The sequence below is a fragment of the Oncorhynchus masou genome, chromosome 24 (genome assembly GCF_036934945.1).
Source record: "Oncorhynchus masou masou isolate Uvic2021 chromosome 24, UVic_Omas_1.1, whole genome shotgun sequence".
NCBI lineage: Eukaryota > Metazoa > Chordata > Actinopteri > Salmoniformes > Salmonidae > Oncorhynchus > Oncorhynchus masou.
This window is the reverse complement of record NC_088235.1, coordinates 52,139,172-52,162,286: the sequence shown is the minus strand read 5'-3', so window position 1 is coordinate 52,162,286 and position 23,115 is coordinate 52,139,172. Positions and strand designations below refer to the sequence as shown.

General features: G+C 39.4%; 1 protein-coding gene across 8 annotated transcripts in view; it reads left to right on the top strand.

Annotated features, from left to right (window-relative positions):
• The first annotated feature begins 7,613 nt into the window (after positions 1-7,613).
• LOC135512314 (transcription factor COE3) overlaps positions 7,614-23,115 on the top strand; it is a 73,984-nt gene continuing 58,482 nt past the window's right edge. For all 8 annotated transcript variants that reach the window (XM_064934228.1, XM_064934223.1, XM_064934227.1 and 5 more), the window contains exons 1-6: positions 7,614-8,309; positions 8,574-8,730; positions 9,102-9,165; positions 9,553-9,608; positions 11,424-11,497; positions 13,276-13,344. In XM_064934228.1, the coding sequence (XP_064790300.1) occupies positions 8,179-8,309; positions 8,574-8,730; positions 9,102-9,165; positions 9,553-9,608; positions 11,424-11,497; positions 13,276-13,344 (551 nt within the window). In that variant the 5' untranslated portion in view covers positions 7,614-8,178. The remainder of the gene's footprint in view (positions 8,310-8,573; positions 8,731-9,101; positions 9,166-9,552; positions 9,609-11,423; positions 11,498-13,275; positions 13,345-23,115) is intronic.

Below are 23,115 nucleotides of genomic sequence, written 5' to 3'. Positions count from 1 at the left end.
GAAAAGCATTCCAGGTGTAGCAGGTTGAGAGAATACCAAGAGTGTGCAGAGCTGTCATCAAGGCAAAGGGTGGCTACTTTTAATAATTATTTCATAGTTTTGATGTCTTCACTATTATTCTACAATATAGAAAATAGTACAAATAAAGTAAAACCCTTGAATTAGTAGGTGTGTCCAAACTTTTGACTGGTGCTGTTTTTGTGATGTGTATAGACAGTATATACAGTGCCTTCAGAAAGTATTCACACCCCTAGACTTTTGTTGCGTTACAGCCTGATATTAACATTGATTACATTTAGATATTTTTTGGGGTCACTGGCCGACATAATGTCAAATTGGAATGATGTTTTCACATTTTTTACAAATTAATACAAAAAAATGAAAAGGTGAAATGTCTTGTGTCAATAAGTATTCAACCCCATTGTTATGGCAAGCCTAAATAAGTTAATAAGTAAAAATGTGCTTTACAAGTCACATAACAAGGTGCATGGACTGACTCTGTGCAATAATAGTGCTTAACATGATTTTGAATGACTACCTCATCTCTACACCACACATAATAAATAATCTGTAAGATTCAACCACAAAGACCAGGTAGGTTTTCCAATTCCTCGCAAAGAAGGGCACCTATTGGTAGATACAAATAAAAAAAGCTGGCATTGAATATTGCTTAGAGCATTGTGAAGTTAATAATTACAGTTTGGATGGTGTATTAATACACTCATTACTACACAGATACAGGCATCCTTCCTAACCCAGTTGCCAGAGAGGAAGGGAAACACTCAGGGATTTCACCATCAGGCCAATGGTGACTATAAAACAGTTAGAAAGTTTCATGTCTGTGATAGGAGAAAACTGAGTATGGATCAATAACATTGTAGTTACTCCACAGTACTAACCTAAATGACAGAGTGAAAATAAGGAAGCTTGTACAGAATAAAAATATCCCAAACATGCATTTTGTTTGCAACAAGGCACTAAAGTAATTCTTTAAAAAATATGGCAAAGCAATTAACTTTTTGTCCTGTTATTTTTGGGGCAAATACAATACAACACATTACTGAGTATCACTCTCAACATTTTCAAGCATAGTGGTAGCTGCATCATGTTATGGGTATGCTTATAATTGTTATGGGCTGAGTAGCTTTTCAGGATAAAAAAAGAAACGGAATGGAGCTAAGCACAGGAAAATCCTAGAGGAAAACCTGGTTCAGTCTGCTTTTCACCAGACACAGTGAGATGAATTCATGTTTCAGCAGGACAATAACTTAAAACACATGGCCAAATCTACACTGGAGTTGCTTACCAAGAAGCCAATGGTGTTCATGAGTGGCCGAGTTACATTTTTTACTTAAATCTACTTGAAAATGTATGGCAAGACATGAAAATGGATGTCTAGCAATGATGAACAACCAATTTGACAGCGCTTAAAGAATTTTGAAAACAATCATGGGAAAATGTTGCACAATTCAGGTGTTAAAAGCTCTTAGAGCAGTGGTTCTCAATCCTGGTCCTGAGGACCCAAAGGGTGCACATTTTTGTTTTTGCCCTAGCACTACACACCTGATTCAAATCATCAAAGCCTTTTGATGAGCTGATAATTTGAATCAGCTGTGTAGTGCTGGGGCAAAAATAAAAATGTGCACCCCGTTGGGCCCCCGGGACCAGGATTGAGAACCAGTGTCTTAGAGACTTACACAGGAAGACTCTGCAAAGTATTGACTCATGGGTGTGAATGCTTATGTAAATGATATATCTCTGTATTTCATTTTCAATACATTTGCAACAATTTCTAAAAACATGTTTTCACTATGTCATTATGGGGTATTGTGTGTAGATGGTAGATTTTAAAAAATGTCATCCATTTTTAATTCATTCTGTAACACAACAAAATGTGGAATAAGTCAAGGGGTATGCAGGCACTGTAATTTGAAGGCACTTTAATATGGGAAACAATTGTATGGACAGTAGTTGGCACATTAGGATGAGCTATGTTGAGAAAACAGGTATATGCATACACAGTGAGTAAACAATAGTATATAAACAAAATTTGAGGTGGCCAGTGTTCAATGACTATATACACGGGGTATGAAGTATTCTTCCCAGAGAGCTCATGAATGTTTTTCCTTCTCTTCCCACGTCCCTCTGCTGCTGCTGCTACTGCTGCTGCATGCCGTGGAAAGTAGGCCAAGTGAGCACCAGGGCGTTGCTTTTTTAAGATGATCAGTTTGTCAGTGTGTGTTTGTGTGTGTGCTCAGGATGGCTATTCATGTGGCTTGACTCTGTAGAACAAAGAGCAGCATTATACAATTTGCACCACATCCAATAGCAAGGGGAAAGGATAGGTTGGAAAATAGGGACTGAGTTCTTACACATAGATTGAAAAAAACTGGCTTGTGTTGTAATTTCATTTAACCTCCAACGTTTTACCCCTTTGTTGCAGCAGAAAAAGGTTCCTAGCCAGTAACACTCATCTGCACTCTGCAGGAGAATCCTGAAGGTGGGATTATTTTTAGTTTTGCTGTGCTGTTTTCACCTTGACTCCGTCTCTGTCTTCTGACATTATCATTATCATTCCTGCTCATAAAAACACTTCTATTTCAGCTTTCATTTGAGCTTTCTTGCGCTGTAGGTGTTTATCATTTGAGCTGTTTTGAATTGTATTATGGCTCTGATAAGAGTGAGACCTTTCCATTGGGTGTCTTTGTGTTTTTCTATTAAAGCTTTATTGAATTAAAGTTAATCTCACCATTTAACAAAAAGGTACAATCACAGAATTGAGTATCATGTGTGAAACAAACAGCTATTGATTAAATGGTGCTGTCCATGGTTGAGTATGAAAGACAAAGTGAATGCACCATTTGACAGAAGCTTCGATGTAGATTTAAGAAAACATCTAGGATTAATGGTTGAAGTTCTCATACGATTTTACTATTTCCCCCGATTTAATTAATCTAACAAGATGCCCATGACTATAAACTAACTGAAGATCAACCTGTGGATATCAGCTGAAGAACATTTGACTTCTTGCGAGCCATACTGTCACATCCTCTGCACACCCAGTACATTTCAAGTGTGGTTACTTTTTCCCAATTGAAATGACTGTAAGTGTTGTTCGGGTCTGTGTATATCTGTGGTGATAAGTGGTCTGGTGATACAGAGTACCCGAATAGCCTCATGTTATGAGCGTTCATAGAGTGCCTTGTGAATCTTCTCTGAAAACTGAACTCTAAATTCCTTCCTAAAATCTTTGAGAATTTTGCAGACTCCTGTAGGTGGGGCAATATCACCATAGAACAGCTAGTCAATCAAGTGGCTCAATGAGCAAAACAAGGATCTCTAGATTCTAAGAGGGAACCCTACCCAAAACATGGCAGCATCTCTTTGGCAAAAGGACTGTAAATGCGTTGTTGGCATGTACTGTATGTCTGAGTTCTCGATTGGCAATGGAAGTTATTATTTGAGTATGAGTTTTTCATTGTTTATTGCAGATGAGTAAAAACAGGTTTGAAGTTGCCTAGGACCTATACCATCTACACTATTGTTCATAAATACATCGAAATAACTGAAAGGACAACTTTGTTGTGTAACAATTTCAGATGTAGGGCCTACGCCTAATTCTAGTGATGGGAATTTTTCAAAATGGGATTTTAGAGTGGTGTAAATAGGGAATGGTCATGCTGTTTTTTGGGGCTCAATTTCCAATGGATATTTTAGATGTTAACAGCCCTAAAGTGGTCTCGGTTTCTTATTTAATTTCTCTTGCCTTTTTAAAATGTGAATCGCCCGCAGACTGCGCCGCGAGGCTTTAAACCGCACAGCAACTCTCTCATCATTTCCAGCAGAATGGAAATGCAAATCGTGCACGCGGCGAATGACAGAACTCACTATTGCACATAATTAACAAGACCACTCTCAACTAAAGTCGGTGAGGAAGATGTGACCTCGCTGTGTCAATGTAAAATGCTACATATAATAATAATAATAATAATAATAATAATAATAATAATAATAATAATAATAATAATAATAATAATAATAATAAAAATACATTTTACACTCAAATAGTCTCAATACATTTTTCAGATTTGAGATTCAATCGAACTGGCAGTGCACATTTTACGTTTTAACCCATGTTTTCGAGTAACAAAATAAAATTGTCATATGTTTTGGGGTGTTGTGTTGAAATAGACTCCTCTTTATAGATGCAGCCATTTTCTGTACTAAACAGGTGTGTACGAACAATAATTTGTAGGCCTATTCAAAGAAAGACAAACTATTACAATGAATTTAATCGAATCCATTCTCCTTTGCATAAAATTGTCCGGGATGATTCAAACTCTGCTCATTCTGTTGGCGTGAAAAATGAATATTCGATTAATTGCATCACTGAGGAGAACAGCTGCCCCCAATCGACACATGATCTCCACTGTAACCAACGAGGGGCGCTGTCTATTAATTCTGTCCTATGTTGCATCTCCCAGTCTTCCGATATCTTCATCTAATTTCTCTCTAAAATGCTGAACATTTTGTTAGGTTAAACTAATAAAAAAATGCGGGGAACGTGCTCAGAATTTGGTTTCCAGATGTCTGAAATGTGGGCCTAAATGTAGGCCATATGTGTTTTCGTTATGCCATTCAATGCATATTTTCTTATGAATTATTATTTAATTCTCAATCATAATATAGTACTTATGCCCAATGTTTTTATTAGGTTATCTGCATATGTTAGACCTACTCCTTTATGTCATATCATATTGACTTTTAAACAGATGGTCTACATGAAGTCTACAATGTAAGGCAAATAATTATGCTACAAGTGACATGTCTATAAAGAGTTTTCATATGTATTTAACCAATAAAGCAATGAAGGACATGCCGATGTAAATGTGAACTCCTTGCAATTTTGAAACGAATTTTCTATTTCAACTTTATAAACATAAAATTATTCAGTAAAATAAAAGAGCATATTATGCATAGGTTTTATCGGTTAGTCTATATTTCTATTTCTAAAGTAATTCATAGGTGGGATGTTTATTGGGCCTATATTTGACACTTTAGACTGTTTAACACAAACTAATGCATGGATTTTGTACATGTGTATTACAAGCATTTGTTATAATAAAAATGCTGAAAGTTCAGAAAGGTGGCTTATCCTTTAATCAATCAAGTTAAAACATGATGGCTAATCAATGCATGTGATTATAATAGTTGTCCTAAAGTCCATGCCGTTCAGGACAGCTGGGCAGTGGCCGTCTGACTTTGTCTTGACATCTGGGAAGCCCGCTGGCCTGTGGCACGTGCATCGGCTGATGTCGCCATTTACATGTAAATGTTCTGAGATCATGAGGGCCTCGCCCCGTAAATTCGTACCAAAAAAGAAGACGTCACCCTTGACACGGTCTTGGAAGTCAATGGAACAAAAGAGCCACGCGCCAATGATCTGAAGAAATTCAGCTTCATCACCATGTTAGCTTTTGGGGATTCATATCTTGGTCATCACATTGTTATAATGTGATCATTTCAATATGATCAGTTAAATAGGCCATATTCTCAATAATGTACGATGAAGATTTTTTTAAGGATTCTTGTCTTCAAGAATCTTGTCTTCACTTACCTTCAATGTGGTAGGCCTATATGCCACAATAAATGTTGTTCGAATATGCAGGAAATGGTTGTGGCCTATGTGACAAGTTGATTAAGACAAATTGATTGATAGAAATAATAGAGAAATAATACATATCAGATTCTTCATCCATAAACTTTACACATTGTTATAAAATAGGAGATCAAACACAGAACATTATTTTATTTGGAACGTGTGATTGTAATATTTTCCTAATGATGGCGAGCGCATTTTTCACGATTTAAGCCCATAGTGCAGATGATCCCGGAGAATGAGTCGAGACGGATTTAGGCTCCTCGCATGTGTGGAGCAGCTGACTGCCCCTCGCCACGTCCAGATGGCTTTTGAACACAGATTTGCATTCATTTTCCTTTAATGTCTTCTGAAATAGCGGGGCAGCTGCATTTGTTGTCAAATACGGTTTAAAGCCCCCTTTCAGGACATCATCGTTACCTACGTGACGGGTGTGGAGATCCATTTTCCCTCTCCAGTCAACAATATCAGATCTAAGAGGATTTGTCTCAAAGTCTCCTAATTTGATAATCTGATTTAAATCGCATTGGTGCGTGTAATTAGGGGTTAAGTTCTAATAAACGACTTGAAGCCATGTTAAAAAAACACACAGTATGGCTAGGCCATAGTTCTGTAAAGAAAGATAGGTTGACAATCTCAAATGAACAGACAAATTTGTCCCGTTCCGCTCCTCAGCCTGTTTTATATTTGTGTTCATGGAAGTGCCAAGTATTACAGCAAAAAAAACGTATTAATGGGGCATTTACCTTCATGCCTTCTAAAAATATGTGTTGTTTTGACGCACATATAAGGATATATCTTATTATACAGAGTGGCAATAAGGCAATAGATCTTGAAAAGAGGTGAAAGCAACAGATTATTATTCATTTATCTTTGGCAGCAGCCATTAACCCTCAGCACCAGATGGATAGATTGCTGAGGATATAGGCTACACCTCTTCCTCACTCCTCCCCCCATTTCCCCCTTCACCTATTTGCCCTCAATAATGTGAAGGGTTTTCTGAATACAAGGCTCGGACATTGCCTCTCCCCCAATCAATCAAACCATGACACTACATATGACTTCTACTGTCATGAGATGAAAATAAAGATACCTTATGGTCCGAGTATGTTTTATACAAGGCAATCCGGATCTTCATCACATTAGAGTTCAGGGAATATAAATTAAATTAAATTACACTCATTATGATTTCTTGATTAATCTTTTTTGGAACACACGTAAATGACTGGTGGTCAATTTCCAAAAAAAGCTAAAAACTTTTTCTCTGCATGGGAGTGAATGACATCCCGAGGCTTTGTCAGTATTTTAATATCTGCATAGCAGTGAAATACACTCAGTTTACCGATTAGACCTTATTTCTATCGAGATTCTTAGTTGATGTCGCTTTGATTAAACAATATAGGCTAAATGTGAGATTAAACAAAGATAAGACAATAATTTTAACATATTATTTTCTAAAACATGATTTATATAGGCATAACATATGCCTATTAAATGTTTTTTGTTAGCATAGCCCACATTAGTGAATTCACTGCCGGCCATATCAATCTTATGTGTCATAATACTCCCAATTAAATAACCTAATAAAATTATGAAAATGTCTAATTACAAATCTTCTAAAAAATATAGTGTCGGCCTACCATAAGCACGCGTTCACAATAGACAAATGACCATAACAGGAATAGGTTTTTAATGTAGTGAATGAATGTTGTGTGATGGTCACACCTCGTTGAATTCATATCATTGAAGAAAAAAAATCAACTCACCACATTGCAAGAGAAAAGTAGAGCGAGTGTTCTCAGGTTGCTTCTATAGGCTAATACTCGAACAGTCGAGCGCCACTGCTTGAGAGGAATCGTCAGAGCTCCATATATGGTAAAAGCCACGCCCCATGAGCGTCATTTTCTGACTGAGTCTCTCCCGTGGGTTTAGAGTTTTGGCTCCCGGGAAAGATTTCAGTCCTCGGGGAAAGAGGGCTTAGTTTTGCATGTTCCCTTCCATCCTGCAACGACGCGAAAGGCCCCTTATCCACCTCTCCTGTGTACCGGGAACACCTCCACGGTGACCAGCTTCTGCGTGTGCTTGTCTTTTGGAGAAGCAGCAACTTTCAATACCAGGAGTGGTTTATTCAAGTGTCCTGAAGGTTTTGGATGTGGTGCTTCAGGGATGTCGCTACTTTGAGAGCATCATCCACACACAAACAACAGCTATCGAATTTTTCTGTGAATAAGCACAACAAAAAGAAGGAACAATAGCCACTGAAAAAGCCTAGTCTGTTGAACAAGTCACTTTTCCAGTCTGTGGATTCCACACCAACTAAGTAGAGTACTTTGAGAATTGTTCACATCGCTGCAACCCAGGACGGATTGAAAAGGGAGGCGAGACCTGTGGACCTGGTTTTCCCCTTGCAAGGCTCAGACGGCATTTACGACTTATCCCGTAAACCCTCAAGGATAACACGTTTGGACGTTTATTTACCGAATTTCACAGGAGGCTCATTGTACGTAAAATTGTTCTAAATGTTTGGGATTCAGGAAACTATATCGCGGGGTGGGACAACGATGAAGGAGGAACCGCTGGGTGGGCTGAATTCTGTCCGCTCATGGATGCACACAGCTGGGGTGGTGGATGCGAACACAGCCGCCCAAAGGTACGCATGCCAAATCATCTGATTTTCTCACGCATTTCTCATATCGACCCTCAATCCCCTCAATACTCTGTATCAATTACGGTCTCCCAATGTCCCCCTTCGGCTCTCCCCTCTTTCATTACATCAGATTACCCTTATTGTGACAAATCAAGAAATCTCTCGTACTCAAACGTGCTTCCACATCTCCACTGTTTTCATTAGCTACATCATCTGTCTCCCGTGTCTGATACTTAACCGAGGTGGTCTCTTGTTTTCTTCCTGCAGTGGTGTTGGCTTGGCACGGGCACATTATGAAAAGCAGCCACCTTCCAACCTCAGAAAATCCAATTTTTTCCATTTCGTCCTGGCACTGTATGACAGACAGGGTCAACCCGTGGAGATCGAAAGGACAGCTTATGTGGACTTTGTGGAGAAAGATAAAGTAAGCGCTTCATGAGAATATCGTTTATTGAATTTCATAATCTTTACTTTGAATTGAACTTGACGTACTTAGAGATGGCTGTGGGTCAATAAAGCAGGTCACGTGCAATATCGATTTTTATCCCTCATTCGTCGATGATAGGAGCGTGGTTGTAAGTCTTATTTTTGACAAATTATACATTTAAAATGATGAAGTATCAGCTAGATAGATATATAGATATATGGATAGATATATAGATAGATCAATAGATAGATAGATAGATAGATAGATAGATAGATAGATAGATAGATAGATAGATAGATAGATAGATAGATAGATAGATGCTTTATTTTCAGCTGACCATCATCTATCTCAATGTTGGTTATTTTCAGGAACCAAACAGTGAAAAAACTAACAATGGGATACACTACAAACTACAATTGTTGTACAGCAATGGTGAGTGAAACAAATTATTTAGATAAATTCAATATTACCCAAAAGATAAAGCCTATAAATAATAGTAATAATAATAATAATGATGATGATGATGATGATGATGATGATTATTATTTTTGTAATCATCATCACCATCATCGTTATCATCCTTATTATCATTTACAATTAATTTATTTTCTAAATCATTGTTTAAATGTCCAGGTAAAAGAATGTATGATGCAGAATATAGATGTATAAATGTTCTGAGTTACAAAATAATACAATAAATAATATACATATATATATATATATACTTTATATGAATGATTTTTTATTTTATCATCAGCATTCATGTACATCTCACACAGCCCTACACCTTTGCCTAAGCTTGTCATATTCCTTCCCCAGGCGTCAGAACAGAACAGGATCTTTTCATACGGTTAATCGACTCCATGACGAAGCAGGTAAACTACCTTTACTCTTATATTCATACAGCTTGCTTACACGAGAAACATTGCTTCTTTCTATACATCACCTGCATTGTGCAAATCTCCACAACCTGTGCAATTCATTACACATGCGTAGTATAACTTATGAGATGGGTTTTCTTTATGCAATCGTGCATTGACTGAAATGGCTTTATATATAGATTGCGTGTTGGCCTATATCCTGTTTTTGCGCGACACATAAGTAAAATTAATCAAGCATCAAGTTACCATTAATTTAGCCTACAATTGTGTACCTATACAATATAAATTATGGTTGTTGGTTTGTAATGTCGTTACTTTCTTCCGATAATGATATAATGCATTTCTTTTTGCCTATTTATTTTTTTAAATATAAGATATGATAGGCTATTGTAAAATAAAGTAGGCCTGGGCTATTTTATTGATATGGAGTTACAAGTAGTCGTGTTGTCTTGTTGAGTCCCTTATTCTAATCTGTGATTTTTAGGCATGTTGCTAAACTTGACCCATGACCCATATTAAACACATTTTAATGTTTGGGAAGAGTTTTTGAAAAAGCTCACGTAGCTGAAACACTTTCACTCGTATAACAATTCACGAAATTAAACCCCAAATCTCATCACATGATGTTAACTCGGGAAAAAAGAAAAAGTTATTATTTTAGAGTTTTCCACCATGGTGGTTGTTATTACGACTAATTTACCGGGGGTTACAGCAGATCCATTTAAATAGAGCCGTTAAAGCTTCCACCACTCCGAGGGAAAATTCCTCTGCGAATGATCCGAGTCAATGACGCAGAACAAGCAGTTTATGGATTTCTCTGTTTCTGCAGCTGCAAATATCGACATAAATCAAACCAGTATATATAATCGCCCGGTGCTCATCAAACAAAAAACAAAGCCGTCAAAAAGTCAAGTGGGGTTCCATCCCAGAAAGAATAGGACGTCAACATTTCGGAGTGTAATTGTGTATTTTTTCTCCTTATCATATGCCACACATTCAAACTGTCTTCAATTGAATATAGAAGTGCGATAGGCCTACTGAAAACAAGGCAAGTTACAGTGCCGTATAACATGCGTCTTTGCGCTAGGTAGGCTAGTTCAATAAAGGGGAGCAAAGCGACTCTTCAGAATAGAGGGAGGGAGGAACCGAGGGAGGGAGAGCGGCACAACTGATAGCTGCACACCATCTGTTTCAGCCAATGCTCAAAAATTACTCAACCGCACCGCCAGACACCGCTTTTTATCCACAGAAAGATCATTGTTAGCAGCTCAAAAATAAACAACAGATTGCCCATTAACACTTTCCCCCAAATATCTGCAGATTATAACCATATTGATGACACGTCATTGGATCGTCCCTATTGAAAAACACCCCCTAAAAAGTATTCTTAATATAATGCTATAACAACAAAATATATACGTTGTTATATTATAATATTATACTTATTATTATACTTATTATTATTACTATTATTATTATTATTATCATCATCATCATCATCATTATCACCATCATCATCATCTGTTATTATCATTGGACCAACATTGTAACATGTTATTAATTTCGTAGTCTTAGGCCAACATCATGACACTTATTGAAAATGTATCACAGTGTTAGTTTTGCAGCAGTGACGACAATATTGATTTTTCACCAATAACAACAGTAGTTTAATTTTTGGAGGCACTTGTTTTTGACTATTCGGTTTTAAATGCCGTTTACATTTAGGCTACTGTAAAGATGATTATATACAGTTGCTCATTATATGTATTTAATATAGCCTACATATTCGTGTCTTTATTTTTCCCAAAGGCGATTATATACGAGGGTCAAGACAAAAACCCTGAAATGTGCAGAGTTCTTCTTACGCACGAAATTATGTGCAGGTAAGTTTTTTTTCTCTCCACCAACTCATCGTTGTTAAAGAAGTATACAGTGCATTTCTTTATTTTCTCCCCACACTTGTTTATCATATTGGCATATGCGGAGAAGGCCTACAAGTATTGGAGTACAAACAGACTGGTACCCAGGGTAGTTGTAGCCTACAGGGTCTCTTGTTGAATATATGAATATTAGTCTGATACCAGTGAGTCTGCGCCTCAAAACATGGAGTCAGGCCCTGGTTGATCCCACCTGTCATTGGTGATCAGCGAACTTTTTAGCGTCAGTTAACAACGTAAAAATCTCAAGCTCTCATGTTCTGCTGCTATTCAGTGGTGTCGTTGATAATAAAAGGAACACCGTTTTATGTTGTTTATTGTTGCGCTCATTGTGAGATTTGTGAGAATTGAATTCGGATACTGTCGGTTTAACCTTTCTTTTGTTGTACTGTCGCATTGTTCAAGTTGTTTGAGAGCAAGTGCATTAACCTGGAACTGAGAATGATTTGCCTTTTTAACAAGTCTACATAAACTCATCACTCATACAAAATTGTTGACATGCATCCATCACTTATTTGTGACACGTGGAATAGGGTTTGTCCATATATCATTAAATCGAATATGGTGATATTTGACATTGATTATATATCATGAAGAGGATATATCGTGATGTGCAAGACTAGCCCATACTCTATTTGAGTATAACCGGTGCAGTTGTATTAGTTAGGCTGTATCAATATGTTGAAAATTAAGTGTAAATGAATAAACAAAGCCTTATTTTTTTGCCATACTAAGATTATTTATTGACATATCATAAATAAGCACCAAAATTGCACAGTCTTGAATGATCTAGTCATTAAAGGCACAACATGTTGAAGAGGTCTCCCTAAATATTGCCCAAATCTAACATGGAATATGGTGCTTTCTAGAGGTAATCTGTACTGTCAATGTCAAAGAGAAATTTTATTCTGTAGAGGCATAAGAAGACTAACCTACTCACTGAGTGAAAGCTATAATCATTCAAGAAGGCATGAGGTAATGAGTATCCTAGGCCTACTCCATGAGAGTATTCTTCTGTTCTCTTTTGCTCTGGTAAAGCATTAAGTATATTTTTTCACTTCTATGCAGCATTATTGTAAAATCCACTCAAACTATCTCTTGTCTGCATGTTGTGAAAAATGCTTTGTCTTTCTTTCCTTGCCATATGGCATCAAATATCATTTAGACCTGCAGCCATTATACAAATATACATTTTCATTTCAAATGGGAAGCAGCAGTATAGTTGTGTTTAATTTCAGTTTGAATTAAAGCTCCAATCAAAGAACTGGAGGTATAGTGTAGGTTTAGAGAAAAGATGGTGGAAACGTGATGAAGGATAGATTAGTGCTTTTGAGGCCGTAATTGATAAATGCCCCGTAGAAATATTGGTTTGAGGGTGGCCTCTTGCATCTCCCCCAGAAATAGCAGCCTGGCAATTAGAGGTAAACAAAAGCTGAAGCTGTGAAAAGTGACTCCCCTGCCTCCTGGCCCAATCCCCCCTCCCATCCCTTCTACTTCCCTCCTCTCAAGCACTAAGGCAAACACTTTACCACAACATGTTGTGGTTCTATCAGCATCCATGAAAGGATAGATTTAGTGTATGTTATTTCTCTATTAATTTTTGATTCCTAATTGAACACAATGACGTTTTGCCAAAGAAAGCAATATACTTTTTTAAGGGTCTAACTTTCACTCTAAACAGTAACAGCCACTGTTGTGATCTCAAACGTTCTTTCTTCCCCTAGCCGGTGTTGTGACAAGAAGAGCTGCGGGAACAGGAACGAGACTCCGTCAGACCCTGTGATCATCGACAGGTAGGCTCTGCTCCATGTCTTCTCCATGCTGCTGTGATTGTGACCTGTGTTAGATTCAGCCTTATGCTCTGCTGGGAAGTGCGTGAGAACTCCGCAGTGTTGGGGTGCCCAGGTGGGTTGACTCCAACCTCCTGGTCCACTCTGTGGGAACTGTGGCTGATTGTTCTGTAAGCAGGTGAGGGGGGGGGGGGGGGCAGTCACCACCTTTCCCAGCTACCTGTGCTCAGAGGGGCAGTCACCACCTGGAGAGGGGTGTTCAATCACAGGTGCATTGGGCGGGGTATTCATCTAATTATCTAAGGGGTTTATGATGATATTTGTCTCTCATTTTCTCTTTGTCTATCGAAGTGGTCGTTCTCTAGTTTTTACTATTCTCTAAGGTTCGGCAATGCTAAGATTGTGTGTGAAGGTGGTTAGGGCTCTGTTGTGATAAGAGTTTGTGCCAAGGATTTTGCTTTGAACCTTTAGGTTACGGTATGTCACATAGATTACAGGATTTCGATATTCAGAGAACATAAACTGCATATTGGCTATTACATTCCTTCCACACAGTATAACTGTTATTCAGACTCCTCTATCTCACGGCTGAAAAATGAATGTGGGTGTGTTTGTGCGTGCCCACGAGTGTGTAGGAGGGAATATCTTCACCATAGAGCCTAACTAACTCTCACCATGGCATGGGGATAGACAGCAATGCTAATGTTTGACTAGCCAGAATCACTGTTTACTTAGTGGAGAATGCCTGGTATCTGACAGAGGGGACAACTCTCTTATTAGTAATCAAATAGGGCTGAACAGTTGTTGCCGCCACTCCAGCAGCTTCTCATGCATCAGGAAGTAGGGGCTGCCATGGATGCCTGCCTGGCTGGATTACCACAGCTACTGCTTCTCTAGATGCTTCTCTCTCTCTGTCTACTAGGAGAGCTGGTGTTCCTCTATTATGTAGGACTGGATGTAATATTATGTTATGGGTATTATGTATGTGATTTAAATTGAGCGGCCCAAGGAAACACTTTATCATTCAAATGAATGCACAAATGGCTCTCATCATGCCTTCTCATGAAGTTGATTATCTGATTTATTAGGCTAGTGTAGTTTTTGGATACATTGTTCACACTGAAACGAAGTATGAGAGATAAACATCTCACTGATTTCTGTTGCTTTTAAGTTTGATATGTTATGCCTCAGCGCCTTCATTGAGTTATGTTTCACACTCTATTGTTCCTCAATCTGTGGGACAAAACTGGGAACATAAGTACAATAGCCAAAATGAATGCAAAGCAGAAAAAAAGAGAAGCGGATGGATATTGTAAGCTCAACCAGCTCTGAAAAAAAGGCTCAGATTTTTATTGTGACGGGAGTGAATGGGAGTAGAGTATCGCTTTCCTTGCACAATGAGCAGGTCTGTTGAATCACAAAAGCATATGTTCCTCATTAGGCCCTCCCATTGTCTCCATGTCGTAACTATGAGCAGATCAGTTCACCCTCCCAGTCCCACACTACTTCCCATTGACTTCCCACTGACTAGAGGGGGTTGCAACAAGGCTAGTTGTGGAGTTTCGGGATTAACACAAAATAACTGACGTTTACTGTACTGCATACACATGTCACCCAGTTTACCATCCCGATACAGTAATTTTCAGTGAACATATGGGTGAGATTTTGTGAAGCCTCAATATGTTACACACTCTTCTGTCTGTTTCTCATACAAATTGTGAGTGGCACCTGTGCTGCGGTTGCTTCTGGCTAAAAGTGATTATTTTAAATTGAAGAGAGCTGAGCGTTGACTGTGTGAAAAAAATACTGATTGTTGAATCAGTCATGTCTTAGATAGCTGCCTACATTACAGTATAAAACATCTTCAGCTCTGCCACATTTCCTAGAGAAAGAGTAGCATAGCCCAACCTTTAAGAAACAGATTTGGAGTGAATCATTGATGGCATTTCCTCGCTGTAACATTTTCCCAGATGGTACAAGGGGAAAGCATACACAGCTAGCTGGCATCTATCAAGACATTAACTGGCGTTCCCATGGATCTGGCATATCCGACTAAGTTTGGGAAACCTATCATTCCAAATGTGTCCAATTTTCCTGTGGTCAAGCCAGACATCTGTTTACCCTATTTTCTCTCTGAGTTTGATGCAGATTTTCAGGAATTTTTTAAAGGGAAAGAATTCTTTAAAAAAAGTTTGTTAGATACAGTATAAGCCTAACAGCTGTCACAGAGTTTCAGGGCTGGAGGTGCTTTAAATATTTCACAAGTGACTTTTGATGTCATTACATTATTCATATTTGTTTTCTGGGGAAAGAAATTGATTATTTTATGTGTGTTTGTGTGTGTGTGTGTGTGTGTGTGTGTGTGTGTGTGTGTGTGTGTGTGTCTGCATGTGTGTGAGCTTGTGTGTGTGAAGGGACATTCTGTACTGCTGGGGAAAGGCTGACCCTATGTTCTGTGCTGATTGTAAAATTAAAGTCTATTACAGATGTATGATATTAATTTGAGGCAGTTTGCTACAGCAGGAAAATAATCATGCAGCAACAGGACATTTGAATTATTATGTGGATTATAATTAATTGACATTTTCTGTATAGGTTGTTCCATTTCTCCTAAGGGAAATCAAGTCTGAAACATCAGAAGCCTTTTTAAACCCAAAATACATTAAAGGTTTTACATTTCCTGCATTGCAGGAAAGTTTTAGTGCATCAGGGTGATCAAATTAAGATCCTACATCTGTATGTTCTGTCAGTCTTTGCATACATACACACATAACAATGAGGGTTCCTCAAGGTTTTTTTGGGGAAGGTGAGGGTTCTATGTACAACTATACTGACCAAAAGAAACCATTGAGCCCTTCAATTGTTCTTTGCCGTTCAAACAATTGATATTTCTTCTTAAATGGTTCTTTCCTCTTGATAATTCAAATTTAGGGTTGGTGGCTCATTCAACTATTTTGGGGTGTAGTTTGTGAAAACTCTTTTTGTGTTGACTAAGTGGTTGACTAAGTCAGTAGTTCTCACCCCCAGCCATTCCAGAGCTAGCACACCTGATTCAACTTGTTGAATGAACCAGAATAAAAAAACCTGTAATGGATCTACAAAGAACCATTGAGATTCAGAAAGGTTCTTTATAGAACATATAAAGCTTCTTTATAGAACCATCCATAGTGGTTCTATAAAGAATCATAAAAAATACATCTGTATAGACCCCAAAAGGGTTGCAACCATAACCAGAAACTTTTTGTTAATGGTTCTTTATAGAACCAGGTTCCATATGGCACCAAAAAGGGTTCTGCTTTGGTTACAAGCCAAATAACCTTTATTTGGCACTATACAAACTATTTGTTTTTAGTATGTATTTTTTACTCTTCTAATCAGGAATGTTGGAAACTATGTTGGCTCTTGCAGGAACAAAAAGACACTGATTGAATTTGGTCGGTAATTGTATCACTATTGCTATGACTACAGTACTTCACAGTTGGCTTTAATCATATCTTCCCATTATGAAGTCATTGTTGAAAGGGATGTCACGTCTTTAAGCTAGTGGCGCCTTAAAGTTAGTGGGGGTATGGGTATATACAGGCAGTAATTTGAGTCTCTATAGTTATAGAGATGAGGTGCCCAATATCTGATGAGGTGGTTTCCCCATTTACAGTATGTGTAGGGCAGTGTACGCCAAACATAATTCAATTTGTGATGACTCTTCCGCCCTGGTATCTATCTTCACTCTCCTGAATATTGATTTTGTCTTCTCCTGTGTGAAAGATTAGATACATGGTCCAGGCGTACACATTCATTTTGTAATACAAAATAAGAATATCCTGTTGGAAAAAAAAGAAAGAAAGAAAGCGACTCATTCTGGCTGCCAAAGTACAAAGGTTGCTTGTATCACAGAGGAGATGCAGCATATTAGGTGAGGATAGCACATGAGGGAATGTGTATTCAGAGCTCACGCTGCCCATACATGCATTTTGAATCTAATGTATGTTCACATGTCTTAACATCCATGTATATGTACACTCCCATTCAGAAAGGAGGACCGTGGACCAGACCAAAAGATGTCAGCTCCACTTATTCCAGTTTTAACCGCGTTCCCTTTCACTTCCTGTCACAAAGGTCAAAGAGCTTTGACCTCTGGAGGCCGCCCAGCTACTGAATAATTCATAACATTGACTTGTTTTTTTCCTTTAGATTTTTTTCAGTCATCAGCACACATGGCTGTGCTGTGGGAGGGTTTTTATTAATTTAGCTCATTTATAAAGGCCTCTCCGCACCTGTTCATGTGTTAATGCAATTCAGTTTTTGGCCTAATGCAAATTTTGCTTAGCTTTTCGTTATGTTGCTCATTAGTGTGCTGTATTTTCTAAATGACTGTGCGTTATCGTTCATTTGCGGAACATCTACTAGGTCATATCCCAGAGTGCAGTGGCTTGATGTCTGAGATGTTTGTCTGCAACAAAATAACTTTGCGTTGGACCACATATGCTTTCTCTTCCCTCTACGCAACAAATACAAAAATTGGTGTGTTGGTGTGTTCCCATCTGGTTTTTGCAAAAGTGTGATTAACTCCCAAGCTGAACAAATGCCAGTATTTATAAGGTCAGCTTTTTGCGTTGGAAATGCTATGTAAATGAGAATCAGCGAAAAGGGGACATTAAGCAAAATTTAATTCATTGTCTCCTTTAATGTCATTTAAAGCCCTGGACTGTCAAAAAGGATTTCAGACACCATTTTAATTACACACGGAAAAATATGTGTGTTTTGATAAACTGTGAAGAGAGTTCTGGTTTATTAACTACCTACTGTAAATGACATGTTTTCACAAAGGTGACAAAATTACACTGTATATGTCGTGTAATTCACCATCCACCCACAAGTGAGAATGAAACAATGCAGAGGTCAGAGCAATGCACAGGTTGTGCTGTTTTTATTTTTACTTTCACCTTTATTTTACTAGACAAGTCAGTTAAGAACAAATTCTTATTTACAATGATGGCCTACCCGGCCAAACCCGTACGACGCTGGGACAATTGTGTGCAGCCCTATGAGACTCCCAATCACGTCCGGATGTGATACAGCCTGGATTCAAACCAGGGACTGTAGTGATGCCTCTGGCACTGAGATGCAGTGCCTTAGACCGCTGCATCACTCGGGAGCCCTAATCCTGGAGGTGTAGCTCATGGATTCTTGCATCATACAGTACAGAAATTGTATTTGGCTCAGGATGGTGAGCATACAGTTTTGAAGTGCAGTCGATTAAAGTTGCTGCCTTTAGGGAAAAACATGCACGCACACGCACACACACACACACACACACACACACACACACACACACACACACACACACACACACACACACACACACACACACACACACACACACACACACACACACACACACACACACACACACACACACACAGTGCATGAACGCATGCAACCGTACATACATATACGCATGTACACACACATCCACATCCACAAACACTTTAACTTTTCATGTTCATGCCTCAATAATATTATTTCCTTCTTCGCGTTTTATTTATGGCTCTTTTCAATGTAATTCATATGACAGATGTGAGTTTTTGACACCCTGTGAGAAAGGAGAGAAGAAACTGGCCACCCCTGACTGGACTAGAGTGATGTTTGAGTGAAACCTGTCTCCTTTTGAGCCAGGGTAGGAAGAGCAGGAAGTGTTGAGAGCGAAAGCTGTACTTGGCAGCTCTCTGTTGGCTTGCACTTGGTGAAAAATGAAACCCAGACCCTCTCTGCAGCCTTGGAGCCAGAAACTCCTTCCCACTGTTCCAACATCCAGGATTGGGTAATACTGTTCACTAAGCAAAACATTACCTCAAATTATTCTGCTCTGTTTCTTATTCCCTCCTCCCTCATGTTGGTTTTATCGCAGTTTGTAAATGTCAAGACACTTACAAAGACGCACAGTATAAATTATATTTTCCAAATTATGCTCTCATGTTTGGGTTCACATGAGTGGCGTCTGAAGGTAACGTGGTGCCTGGTGTTCCCGCGGGAGACCCACCTCACTGGGATAGGATTCCCCAGGGGCATCAGCTAATGGCAAGACTTGACAACAGCACAGAAGACGAGGGTGTTGTGTTTTACTAGTGCTGAGCAGGGGTGATGACTTTAACATGTGTGCAAAGAGAGAAGGAGGTGTGTATGTGTGTGTGTTAGAGAGAGAGAGAGAGAGAGAGAGAGAGAGAGAGAGAGAGAGAGAGAGAGAGAGAGAGAGAGAGAGAGAGAGAGAGTGTGCTGTACAAGAATCTAGTCTGGACCAACAGAGCGACGGATTCGGCTCCAGCTTGACGGCAGTGAAAGACGAAACATGGTTCCACATGTGTTGAGAAAGAGCAGTCCATCTGTCCGCAGAGACAACCTCTCCCCCCTTTCCACCCCATACCTCTCTCTCCCTCTCCTCTCCCTTTCTCTTCCCTCATTCTACTCCCCTGGTTCGCTGTGCTGACAGAAACAAGGCCAGAGCTGGTGTAATGGAATGAAGGCTGGACAAAGCGCAACACTGGCCCTCACTCACGCGCACGCACGCACGCACGCACGCACGCACGCACGCACGCACACACACACACACACACACACACACACACACACACACACACACACACACACACACACACACACACACACACACACGCACACACACACACACACACACACACACACACACACACACACACACACACACACATTGGTACGCGCACACACACTCACACACACATTTCATTTGTAAAATTTGTGATATTTTTAAATAACAATTTTGATTGTTTGTGTTTTTCTGCTTCGATGAAGTTCCATTGTCTCCTATTACATCCAATAACTCTGTGGAATATCACGGTAACGCTCTACATTAAGCTGCCCTAAAATACCATTACAATCAAACATAAAACTTGAAAAATATTTATAGCGATGAATTCATTTGAAATGAATTTCCATGAAGCACAAGTGTAACACAGTACACAATGAATATTGTACATTATTGAAAACTAAACCTAAATAAAACATGTCGCTCTATCTCAAATATTTAACAGCTTTCCTTTATAATTAAACTCTGTAGCTGTTTAGAAGTCTTTGTTTGGCTTCTTAAAGATTTAATGGTGAAAAAGTTTTTTCAAACATCCCCGCATCCTATGAATCACATTTAGATCGGCCAGTGCACTGTTTTTACATGCTTTTCTTCCTTTTGAAAAAGGGTCTCCTTTCTTTCTTTCTTTCGATTCTTTCTTTCTTTTGGCATGTTCTCACTCCCATTCAACCCTTATTGGGTTCCCCCTAATTGTCAAACAAACTGTTGGGTCAACCTCAGTCGTATCTGGCCCTAAAACAGCACATTAGGCCCTGGTGAGGGATATACTTTATGCTGTATTTCATCGGAGACGGAGTAATGCTGGGGTTTTATGGTTAAGTACCAGTTCACGCCCATGCCATTTGTTCCGCATTAGGCTGGAGGTTTTGTAAATCCGATCAATATGTTCACCGTGATGTGATTCCTTGCCAGGATCTCCCGAGTCGTTCTTTCCTCCAGTACTTTTGTTATGGGATCGGTTGTCGATGCACACTCACGCCACTACCCCCTCCCTTTTCTCCATCCATCCATCCATCCATCCATTCCTCCCTCCCTCCATCTCCACCTCAATCTATTTCCATTTTCTGAATGTAGCAATTTGTAGTGTGACATGGCTGAGATTAAGATGGGAAGCAGTCGGAGGAGGATTGCATCGGACATGGTCTTGTTCCCATGGCGTGGGGTCACAGGACAAAGATGGGGAATTGTGGGATGGGGTCATCAGTTACCTCAAGGAAACGAGCAGGTCTTCTGGCCGCTCCGATGGCCCCAAGGGTTGCCTTGGATGGATCTGAGGGAAAAGCCCCAGAGAAAGAGTCCTGAACCAGTGTCATTTATTAAAAGTGACAAGTTATTTCTAAGTATAGCTCAGTTTTTTTGTTTCTTTACGATGCTGTCATTTGGAACAGTGGCCCGCTGTCCGCGAATCACATAGATATGATACATATAGGGATGACCCCCTCTTCCTACATATCTTCGATACAGTCTGGGAACATTTTGTATTCTGTTTTATGGAGCTATATTTTCTATTGTTTGAAATAAAACAATTCAGGAATTATTTGACCATAACTGTGAAAATATTTCAATATGCTATAAAATATTAATCTTTTAAAATGAAAACCACTTTATTGTATGCATCTGATGTTGTTCTCATCATATAATCTCTCCCAGAAGTCTTAGCAAACAGAACCATGTTGCATTTAAAACAAATGCTTCAACATCTATTTTGGTCGCATAGTCAGATTCTCATTATTTTAATATTTATGTAAACCGTAACATTAGATTGTTCTAACCAATACTATTGTATTCTAATATGAGCCTCCTTTCCATTGTGGATTGGTGGGGTCCTCTTGACCCCTCCCCCTTTATAACCTGTCTCAACTGTGTTAATGATATATGACAGAAATGTCCTTGTGCTGGTTCAGTGGCAAGAAAGGTCCTGGCTAGTCTATATCAATTCATCTGACTTATGTTCCTATGTCTTAAATTACCACTTTATGGAAACCTGTTGCTCGCTCCTCTTGCCAAATGAAATCAGATCTCCTCTACGGCCCAATGTGATATTGATCCATATTCAACACCCAGGCTGCCGATTGATCGCTATTGATTTACAATAAAAACACTCCTCTGCTTGTTCAGCACCACGTTCAATACGGTTGAAGAAAAAAATGATTTTGTCTTTACCATGCAGGGAACAGAGCCATATAAACATGTGAGAAGCTTTTTCATTCCAAGACAGGAAAAATTGTTCTTGTTCTGAACCAGGACAAAATGGTTAGTGTACACCATTGTGCTGCAACAGAAAAATGATCTACTCAAGTCATGTGAAACAAACTAATAGAAATGGGTTAATGGGATGGCACTTCTATTAGGAGGAATGCCTGCCCCGTTTCTGAATTTCTACATTGCAGTGGGGAGGTATAACTGCCATGTGCAGCTTGATTTCTGCACGTTAACACAATAAGACTTCCTGTGGCTTGATATGAATAGGCCTCTCTCTCTCTCTCTCTCTCTCTCTCTCTCTCTCTCTCTCTCTCGTTATCCCACCCTCACATACAGACATGCTCTCTCCCTCCCACTCCCTCACCATTAGAGCCCAGAGTATAGAGCAGCCCTTGCAGCGCCAGATTCTGGCATTACCGCGTCATGTCTTAGTCCTAATCTTTCTGACTTCCTCCCCCCCAGACCCTCTGTAAAACAACTGTTCCCATCCAGCTATTTCAAGTCCTGTTGCCGACCTAAGGACATCTGAAAGAAATGATCCCAAATCTCGGACATCCAGGAGTTTACAGTTATATAATGATAGTGAAAACCACATGAGGGAGCGCACATTTTTGGGATGCCTCCCCATCTGTTTGGAGCGATACTGAGGCCAGACCAACAGGACAGCACGGCACCTTTTACCAGCCCTGGTCCAGCCGGTGTGGAACTCATTACATTGTGTTATAAAGCAAATCCAATAGAGCTCCGTCCACAGTGATTGTGGCACCATCTCTACCCTGGTTGTCCCTGTGTAAGTGCTGGTTGTTTGTTTGTCCTGGAGAAGCTGACGGAGGGCTATGCAGAGACCGGGCCAGCCAGGTCGAAGGCGACGCTAAACCTGAGCTGCCTGGCATTGCTGTGCTCCTTCACCGCTGGCCTTGTTTGGACTGCAGCTCCAGTTTGCTTTCTTAGAG